Source organism: Chinchilla lanigera, unplaced genomic scaffold, assembly GCF_000276665.1.
Source record: "Chinchilla lanigera isolate Chin_1 unplaced genomic scaffold, ChiLan1.0 scaffold00012, whole genome shotgun sequence".
NCBI lineage: Eukaryota > Metazoa > Chordata > Mammalia > Rodentia > Chinchillidae > Chinchilla > Chinchilla lanigera.
This window is the reverse complement of record NW_004955413.1, coordinates 2,506,636-2,517,274: the sequence shown is the minus strand read 5'-3', so window position 1 is coordinate 2,517,274 and position 10,639 is coordinate 2,506,636. Positions and strand designations below refer to the sequence as shown.

Genomic DNA, 10,639 nt, shown 5'->3' with positions numbered 1-10,639 from the left:
TGTCAATTGTCTAAAATCAGGAACAAGACAATGATGTCAACACTCTTATTGAATATAGTTCTGGAAATGTTAGCCAGAGCAGTTATACAAGAGGAAAAACTAAAAGCAATAACGATAGAAAAAGAAGTAAAATTATCATTATTTGCAGATGACATGATACTGTACACAAGACCCCAAAACTTCCACCAAAAAACTTACAGATTTAATATCCAAATTCAGCAGTGTAGTGGGATACAATTCAGCAGTGTAGTGGGATACTCAAAAATCAAGTGCATTCCTGTGCACAAGCAGCAATCTCAGAGAGAAATTAGGGAAAGCACACCCCTAACAATAACATCTAAACAAATTAAATACTTAGGAATCAATCTAACAAAGGATGTAAAAGATCTGTAGAGTGAAAATTATAGTATGCCATAAAAGCTACTGTAGAGGATATCAGAAAATGGAAAGACATCCCTTGCTCTTGGATAGGAAGAAATAATATAGTAAAAGTGGCCATACTCCCCAAACTGCTATAAAGATTTAATGCAATCCCAATCAAATTCCCTTTCTTTTCCTTCCCGGTTTTGGGAAAATACTATTAAAATTCATTTGGAATCAGAAGAGACCTAGAATAGCAGAAGCAATTCTGGGCAACAAAGGCAAGTCAAGGGACATCCCAATCTCAGACCTGAAATTATAATGCTAATGCGATTAAAGCTAATGTGATAAAGCTAATGTGATAAAATCAGCATGGTATTGTCAAAAAACAGGCCTGAGGATCAGTGGAACAGAATAGAAGGTGCAGATGCAACCACAAACACATTCAGCCACCTTATCTTATTGCACCTTGGCAAAGGAGCCAAACATGTTCACCGGAAGAAAGATAGTCTCTTTAATAAATGGTGCTGAAAAATTGCCTCTCCACATGCTGAAGACTATAGCTAGACCCATGTCTACACCATGCCCTAAACTAAAATGGATCAAAGATCTAAATATTAAAATAGAAACACTAAATTTACTGGAAGAGAAAATAGGTAGAAATCTCCAAGTCATGGATGTAGGCAGAGGCTTCATGAACAAAACCCAGACTGCAAAGGAAACACTACAAAGAATCAGCAAATGGCATCTTACCTTATTAAAAAGCTTTTGTGCAAAAAAAAAAATCACCAACAGAGTGAAAAGACAACCCACAGAGTGGGAAAAAATTATAGCCAATTGTTTCTCAGACAAACGACATGTAAAGAATTGAAAAAAATCACACCCACCAAATTCAATGAACCAGTCCGAAAATGGGGATCTGAGATTAATATGCACTTCTCAGATGAAGATACAAATGGTAAATACATGAAAAAATGTTCAACATCATTGTTCATTCATGAGATGCAAATTAAAACAACACAGATTCCACCTCACTCCATAAATAATGACTATCATCAAAAAATTAACCAATAACAAATGCTGGCAGGGATGTGGGGAAAAAAGTTTCTTCTCCACTGTTGGTGGGAGTGTAGACTGGTGCAACCACTGTGTAAATCAGTGTGGAGATTCCTTAAAAATCTAGGCCTAGAGGTCCCATTTGACCCACCTATTCCCTTTCTAGGTATCTTCCTAGAAGAATAAAAGACCTCATACCACAGGGATATATGTGCATCCATGTTTATAACAACATAATTTATAATAGCTAAGTCTTGGAAATAACCCAAATATTCATCAATCAAGGAAATAAATCAGACCCATATGTATAAACATTGTATTGTCTCATTAGTATGAGAAATTGAACAAGTAAATAAAGTCCAACATGTACAATAGATATAGTGAATTAGGAAAAAAAGTAAAGACAGTCTTCGATGGGGGGAAGGGAAAAAGAAAAATATATTTTTATACACAATTGTTAAGACAGTTATATGGCTAGTTTCTCTTAGTTCACTGAAAAGAAGAGTTTGTGCTAAGGGACAAGATATCATACCTATATCTTGTACTCTGAATAACTACTGCAAAGACAGTGCGCAACGTGGGCCAGTGTGGCCCATCTCACCTTGAATCCCGCGTGTCAGGGATGCTGCGGTTGAGGGGCAGCTGGTTGCTGAGGTACACATTGTAGCCAAATCTTTGGAACAGGTCCTGAGCCTTTCTCTGCTCAGCCTCAGCAAGACCCTCACCCCACTGCCGGAATAGCGCAGAGGTTGAGAAGAGTTTCTTTGGCGGTTGGGGCTTGTTTGTCTTGACCACGTTGCCTTGCACTGCCTTTGGGGCAAGGTGAATTTCATCTTCCACCCTCATTAGTGTGTCTCCCACATTTGCTTGTTGCTTCATAGCCAATTTCATATTTTCTTCTGCAAAAGAAGAGGATGAAGGGAGGGAGAAAGCAAAGAAAAAATTTCAGACACCCATAAGTTATCTGAGCAGTACTTTCCATCCTAATTTCCTTGAAATGGTTTTCTTGAAAAAGTTTGGATCTTAAATGTCCCTGCAGGCCTGTGCACTAGCAGTTTGGTCAGCAGCTCATGGTGCTATTGGGAGGTGACAAAAACTCTAGGAGTTGAAGCCTCATGAGAGGTCATTGGGATGTGTCCTTGTCTCCATCCACCACCATGCAGTCAGCTGTGTGCTCCTGCCAGATACATTGCCTTCCCACAGGTCCAAAAACAATGGGACAAACTCATCATGGATTGCAACCACCAAAACTATGAGCCAAACCAATCTTGTCTTTTTTTTTTTTTTTTGGTTTTTCTCCGGTACCGGGAACCGAACTCACGACCTTGCGCTTGCCAGACAGGCGCTTTTGCCACTGAGCTAAATCCCTAGTCCCCAATCTTGTCTTTTCATAAGGTGATTCTCTTGAGTGTTTGTTACAGTAAAGGAAAGGTGACTAAAACATCTTCCAAATTTTAAAATGGACAAATTCTTGTCCTAGAGGGTGTGATGTCAGAGGAACTTATCAGAATCATGTAACATTGTCTTGGCAAAGCACACACTAGGTGTCTCTCTCCCTTCAGCTCTGTCAAAACGTATCTATTTTTCCTCTTTACGGCTCCTCTAGGAGCTGACTTTGATGTAAGAAATAAATTGATAAGAGAATGCTTTTCCAGAATGAGACCTAAAAACCATTTTTTTCAGAATTATGAGTTGTGATTATTTAAAAATGTAGGCATTGATGTTCATTCCTAGATCTTTTAAATTAGAATCTCAGGGTACAGTGGGGACATGAGCAAGAGAAGTTGCCAGAATCTGCATTTTTAATGAAATCAAAGAGTAATTTTTTGTAGAGTAAAATTTTGAGAAATATGGTACTATACAGTAATAGTGGCTGATAAAAGCAAATCTAATCTGACCAGCACCACCATCATCCACTCATGGCATTACTCATGTGTTAAATTCATCAGAACTTTTAACTTTTTAAAACTTTTGATTGCTTCGGGTAGATCTCACAGTTACCTGAGAAACACATGCTTAAACCAAAAGAGTAAATAGTGATAGGCCCAGACTGGGGCTTTCATGCAGGAGAAGCTCTCACTGAGGGTCCAAAACACCAACTGTAATTATGCCAATGAATCCTGAAGCTTTTTCCATCCATTATTTACCTCACCTTTATAACAACCCTGTAATATTCATACTGCAGCCTCTTAATGTATATGCCAAGAACTCTTCTCAAGATCAATCAACAAACTCAGCAAGCAAAGAGAGAGAGAGATTAACAATTTCAGTGCTTAATGATTATGACACTCTTAGGCATATAGTGATCAAGGCTCTCTGCCATTAGACCCATTTAATTTCCACAAACCCTTCCCTGTGGTGAGAATTGTTCTTCAAATCCTGGCAGAGGCATCTCCAGCTTGTGAAGAGTACACATTCAGCTTTCGGTAAGTGCCTTTCTTGTTGGGGTCCTACTTTCACTGTTTCACTCAGTGCCCTCTGAGACCACTAGCCATGCAGAGCAGGATTGGCAGCTTCAGTAGTGCTGCAGCCCATGAATCATACACTGCTGTGGAAGTAACCCCTGTTAAACTCATTTACTGACCAAGCTGGACTTGTCCAAGTAGTTTTTTGGTCTATAGGCCCCCTCTCAGGTCAGACCCAGATGTTTCTTTTTCTCTCTGGGAAATTTATGCAACATCCTCTACACTTACAGTAAATCTTAACCAGTCTGACAGGTTCACCTTCAGCCTATCCAGCATCTCTGTACACGTTTCTCAGAGTTTAGAGACATTGTTTCCTCTGTGAATAGTTGTCATTTTGGACAACTGCAACACAGGGTCACCAACTTGGTAGGAAGATGGTCCCTCTGTGTTCGTCTTTTCTGATTGGGTGCAGTCGCATGCCACAGCACATGGCTTGGTGAGTAGGGTGTGGGGCATATTTCAGATCCATATGTTGCCCCCAAAAGGAGCAGAGAAGTTGTGCACCTGAGAGGGAGCTATGCTTAGAGATGACAAAAATTGGTCTAAAAAGAGAAAAAGGAGGAGAATCAACTAAAGTGCTCAAGACAAAAAGAGGATGGTCAAAGAAGACTTAGGAAGAAAATGTGATGGTAAGTCTATCAAAGAAAGGTCACATGAATACCATGTGCATTTGCTCAGGTGGGAAAAACAAGTGAGAGAGCAAAGTTCACTGTGTTCTACATGGAAGAATATTATGCTCATAATTCTTGGAACTAAGCACATGGGGATATCAGGGTGGTACTGGGTTTTCCTTGCCTCTAAATTCCTCTGCACTTCTTCTTTTTTGAGGGGTCAGATTTTCCCTTCACTAACCCATGGGAACTTGTTTGGACCTTGACATCCTAAAATAAATCTGAGGCAGTGCAGACCATCTTAAAAATGAATCCAGGGCTACTAAGTCATTCTCACAATTTACACTGACAATTTCTAAGCTCCACAGGGTCACACCCAATGACATTACTCTGGGGAGGCTTCCAGGAGCCTCTGGGGAGGCTTCCGGGAGCCCCAAGGGAGGTTCTCACAGAGTGTAGAGTCATTGTTTCCTCTGTCAATAGGGATGTAATTGTCACTATGTATTAAATTTAACTATCACTGTGTTAGATATAATCTATTTGATTTTTCCAAATATCCTTATTGACTTATGGTTTTCTTTAGTCTTCCTGGAACCAAGGATGACAGGTAATTCAACACAACTTTCAGTCACAGGAAGAGATGTGGGACGGAAGGACAGCTGTAATCTGGAAAGACAGCCCAGAAACACTTTGAGGTCATCTTGGGTGGTGGTGAGTCTCTGGCACATCATCTTAGAGTGGATGAAAGTGGGTAGGCCAAGATAAGAAGACTAGGAGGAAATGGCCACTGCAGAGAAAAAAGGGGAAAGAGAACAGCTGGTCCCACACTGGGTCCCAGCTGAAGCAAAAGATGCCCACCATTTTGTTTCAAGGAGGTCTGATGAGCTGAGGGTTGGGTGGAAGAGTCTGAGTGCCTTCTGGGTGTCTGCCAAGGAGTGGCAGAGTGCTGCAATCACAGCTGGGGTCACAGTCCTGGTGAAGTTGCCTTGCACAGTTGCATGAGTGCTGTTGCACCCAGCAGGGGAGCCAGCTGTCTCCCTTTTGTTTCATCCATTCTCTCACCCTTTGTCATTTCTCCCTTCCTCTCTGTCTGCCTGTTTCTTCTTCCTACATTTATTTATTCACCTACTTAACATCTATGCATACGCAGAAATGAGAGGTGAACAATATATTCATGAAACAAACCTCACTTGCTTTCTAGAAAATTGTATCACAGCAAAATATGATGAGTTTCATGTGGGTGGCAGAGAAAGTGCTTATGCCTCCTCCTCTCCTGGTTCCTGCTCCCCATCTCATTTCCCTCTCTCCTTCTTGTCACCACATGAACTCATTGTTTCTGTCCTTGGACACTTAACTTCTCTTTCTCTTTTTCTCTTTCTCTCTCTCTCTCTTTCCTTTCTCTTTCTCTTCTTTCCCTTCCCTGCCCCCACCTTCCCCTGGTTTCTTCTCTCCCTCTCCTTCCTGCCATCCCTGCACCTCACCCTGAGCCTTGCTAACACCCATTTCTCATTTCCACACACCCTGCCCCGCTTTCTGGCACATATTCATCCTAGTAGTTGAGTTCCTGCTTGCACATTCAGAAGTGCCCTGAGTGTACAAGCACTTGACCCCTGTCACTTGGGGAATGGAGAAAATCATCACTTCCTTCACTGAAGTCTGATGCTGAGGCACACACAGGTCAGAGGAGTCAGTCTTCCTCAGGGAGCCAGAATCACCAGGAAACCCAGCATGGGTGGGAATCTTACTCTGAAGTTTAAATGAAGAGGTTTAAAATCAGCCACAGAATTGCTTTCTGCATGTATACTCTAACCTTGTGAGGTCAGACAGGTATCTGTAGTTATCATGATCCTTATCATGCTCATTTGCCTTTCCAAAAGAGCCTGAAGCTGAAGGACAGGTGCTGTGCTAAAAGTCACACACACAAGGGCCAGATTTGGTCTGGGCCTGCAGCAGAGCCCCCACCAGGTCACAGCCTTTGTCACAGCCTTTGCCATCTCTCACCTGCACTCTTGACACACATAAGTCCAAGGGTAGGGCTGTGCCTGGATGTTCCTGACTTTCACAGCCTCACTCTACATAATGCTGATGTGGTGTGCATGTGCATGTGCACGTGCGTGCGTGCATGCATGTGTGTGTGTGTGTACACAAGCACACAAGCTCCCATAACCGTTTCTGTTCTAGCGCTCCCTTGCCCACACCATCTGCTCCCATTTTCACTCCTACCCCCCTCGTCATCAGTCCCTATCTCCCATCAAAAGGCACAAAGGCAATGCAGAAGTGAGCAACTGGACGAGGAGAATGCGGCCGCTCCCTCCCACCATGCCCACATGTGTACACACGTGCAAGCCCATGTGTGCACCCCCCAGCACATTAGTGTGCTGCACTCACTCAGCTGCTGCACAGCCACCTCCAGGTGGGACAGCCTGTTCATCATAGTCTCGTCCCTCTCAGATGGAGGCCGATGGGTCTCCTTGTGAAGACCATCCCGAATCAAGTTCTGCACAGTCTCTTTGGTGTGAAACACCAGGAGGAGATTGGCAGCAAGGACCAGAATCAGCCCGAGGCAGAGGACTTGGGGGAGGCTTCTCCTGAGCATCTCCACCTGTAGCTCCTCCACAGTTGAGCACCACACCGCCCTGCCAGTTGAGGAGCAGCTGTCCTCTGCTGGCTCCCTGCTGCGGAGCCAGTTGTTCTCTGGCCAGGAAAGCAGTGGCGGTGAGCTGCCTAACTTCTCTCTGAGCAGCGTCAGGTGTGTGGAGCATGCCAGGGACGCTCCCCAGAGATGGGTGGGTCAGCTGAGCACACCTTGCCCTGCCTCAGAAGCCAGGGAAATGGCCAGCTGCCTGGGTGAGAGTGATCTCCCTGTCTTGCTCCCTCTCTCCCTGGAGACTGATGGGACATGTGAGGTTTGATAGTGTGGGAGTCAGAAAGCACAAGAAAGGAGCCCACAGAGCACCTGTGGTAGATGCTTGTGGGGAATGCAGATACTAGGGACCTCTCTGCCCAACTGTACAGGGTCACAAGCACAGCAGTGCTGCAGCATTGTATGCTCAGCCTCACTGCCTGCAGACACCGAGCCTGGGGTGACCTGCCTAGCTGGTTCCTGTCTCCACAAATTCTCCATACAGCTCTGGGCTTTGGGATTCTCCGTGACATAGCTTCCAGGAATCCCTTTGTCTCCACCCCCTCCATTTACTATGTCTTGGACAAATCACTTAATTACCATCATTAAAAATGGTCCTCCAGGGGCAGAGTTCAAAGTTCTCAGTCTCCTGTTTGGTGTCCCTCCCTCCTGTGAGCATAACTGCCATGTTCACTGACCCTGGGCAGATAAGCACTGAGGTGCACATGGGCATCAGAGACATGCAGCTCGAAGGAGTGGAGGGAGAATGAAAAAGGATAAAAGGGAAGGTAAATGGCTATTTTTGCATGAATTAGCAATAATCGTGCTGCAGATAAACCTCACTGACTATGACACTGCCACTGCGCAAAGTTTGTTTTTGCATCAATAAAAGTCTTCCCCAGGCTTCACCTGCAAATTTGGAATCCAAGCTTTTGTGACTCTGGGTTGGGCTGGATAGACACACTGGGCTCCGTTTTTCTCTTCTACTTCAGGCAACAGAAAACCCTGGACATTACACACGAAAGAAACAGGGAGATTCCAAAAAAGCAGACAGAAAAGTGAAGATTGGCCGGAGGTCCTCGGACCCAAGGAAAGACGTAGATGTGAATTCCACAGGTTTTCTTTTACCCTAATACTTTAAAAATTTTTAAATCATAGATGAGCTTCAATAGCAAAATGAAGAAGACAAAAGGAGAAAAATCAGTGAACGTGAAGATAGGGCAATAAATATATCCAGTTTGAACAATGAAGAGAAAATAGACTGAGAAATAACAACAGAACTTCAGAGGCTGGTAAGGTTATAACAATAGATTTAGTATTCACATCATTGGAGTCTCAGATGAGGAGACAAAAATGTGGGACTGAACAAGAATCTTAAGAATAAAAACAATATACAGTGGAATTACAAGGGTGAACTCCTACCATCTTGTCTAGTAAAACTCTCTAATATCTCTAATGTTTTATTGAAGAATTATTTTCTTTATCTTTTTAATGGTTTGAGCAATCTTTCATTCTTACATCTGATAATCTGAGCAATGTAGTTGAGGATAGCAGTAACTTAAAAACTACTGTTGATTTGTATTAATTTGTCTTGAGACCCTGTACCACTTTGAATGTTTTTGCTTTGATTTGTTTATATTCGTGACAATGGTACGCTGCTACTGTTCTATTTTTTTGTTTGTTTGTTTCTCATGTACTACTCTCTTTAAAATAAAAAAAATTTTAAAAAAAAGAATAAAGGCTGAGGGTTGGGGATGTAGCTCAGCAGCATAGCGCCTGCCTGGCAAACATGAGGTCCTGAGTTCCATTCCTGGTGCTGAAAAAAAGAAGAAAGGCTGAAATTTATCTGACATTGCCAAGACATGTAAACCTAAAGGTTTAAGGAGCTAAATAAAACCCAAATAGAGCAAACACAAAGAAATATTTGCCCAGAATATCGTAATCAATCTTCTGAACATCACATAAAAAAAATCCTTGAAAGTCGCAAAAGAGCAATGAAACAATTCCAATGAGAATTCTCAAGAAAATTACAAAGCCAGAATGAAGTAAATCAACATTTTTCAAGTGTTGAAAGAAACACCCCTCCAATCCTACATTCAACAAAAATATCCTTCAAGAACGAGGGAAAATCAAGACATTTTGAAAAAGAAGCCTCAGAGATCTGTTGCCAGTAGGCTTATTTGGGAAAGGGGTTGAGACAGTGTCTCAGTATGTCAGCATGTAGTTAGGGCTGACCCCGAACTCACTATATAGCTGAAGCTGGCCTTGAACTTAAAGCAATCCCCCTGCTTCAGCATCCAGAGCACTGGGTTTAAACATGTGCACCACTAGGCCCAGCCCAGCAGCATGTTTATCTTAAATGAAGAGATACAAAAATGTTCTAAATGAAAAAATGACAGAAAGAACTTAGGAAAATCAGGAAGAAAGAACAAACAACAAAAAGGGGAAAAATAGGAGTAAATAGAAGAGGATTTCCTTCCTCCTCCTGAGATTGGTAAATCATGTTTGACAGATGGAGCAAAAAATCAAAACACTGCTTGATATGCTTCTCTAAGTGTGTGTAAGAGAAATTTATGGGAATGGGTAAAAGAATTTAAAATAAAGTAAGGTTTCCACAGGTCCCTAGAACTGATAACTAGTGTAACCAGTAGTTCACACTGGAATGGTCATCGGGTGTCTTGATGGCATGAATCTACAGGGGGTAAAACAGCACAGGAACATGTGCACACAGTACCGATATCCGTTTTCTGGTTGTTTGCTTTTATACTTGTCTTAGCCACTTTTCTCATCACTCGTACAAAACTTGACACCAAACACTAAAGGAGAAGAGGTTTCAGTCCATAGTTCGCTGGCTCCAAATAGAGTGTGGCAGAGAGCTGCTTACAGCATAAGGGTCAGAAAGCAAAGTCCAGAGAGGAACGGAGGGAGATGGATCCTTCCAGGACCCTCCTGTAGGGCCCTGCACCCCTGACAGACTCCACTGCCCAACTTTGTGTTCAGTTATGAACTTATCAATGGATTAAGCCACTGATTACCACTCCCCTATGATCCAGCCATTTCCCCACAGCCCCACCTATGAATCCATGAGGCTTTGGGGAACATCTAGATATAAAACATGGTAATACTACTTTTGTAAACCCTGAGTTATATATCAAAATTACATTTGTAAAAGCATGATATTGTCCCATACAAACTGACCACATGTGGTTGGCTCCAATGAACTTACAAATGCTTTATTAAAAACATACAAAAAGCTAAGCATGGGGCTAGGGATTTGGCTCAGTGGCACAGTGCCTGCCTGGCAAGCGCAAGGTCATGAGTTCAATTCCTGGTACCGGAAAAAAACCAAACCAAAAAAAAGCTAAACATGATGGTGCACACCTATAATTCTACAACTTGGGAAACTGAGACAGGAGAATCATGAGTTCGAGGCCAACCTGGACTATATAGGGAGACTTTGTCTCACAAATAATTTTTTTTAACTAAAAATTAAATTGCACAAAAAATTGGAATTTTTGACCACC

At 42.5% G+C, this 10,639-nt stretch overlaps 1 protein-coding gene across 1 annotated transcript in view; it reads right to left on the bottom strand.

Moving 5' to 3' along the window:
* The window catches only part of Galnt8 (polypeptide N-acetylgalactosaminyltransferase 8), a 56,720-nt gene extending 49,568 nt beyond the window's left edge, over positions 1 to 7,152 (bottom strand). Inside the window, exons 1-2 of the mRNA XM_005379606.2 lie at positions 6,881 to 7,152; positions 2,018 to 2,315 (exon numbers count right to left, since the gene is read on the bottom strand). Of these exons, the coding sequence (XP_005379663.1) occupies positions 2,018 to 2,315; positions 6,881 to 7,088 (506 nt within the window). The 5' untranslated portion in view covers positions 7,089 to 7,152. The remainder of the gene's footprint in view (positions 1 to 2,017; positions 2,316 to 6,880) is intronic.
* Positions 7,153 to 10,639: the final 3,487 nt, after the last annotated feature.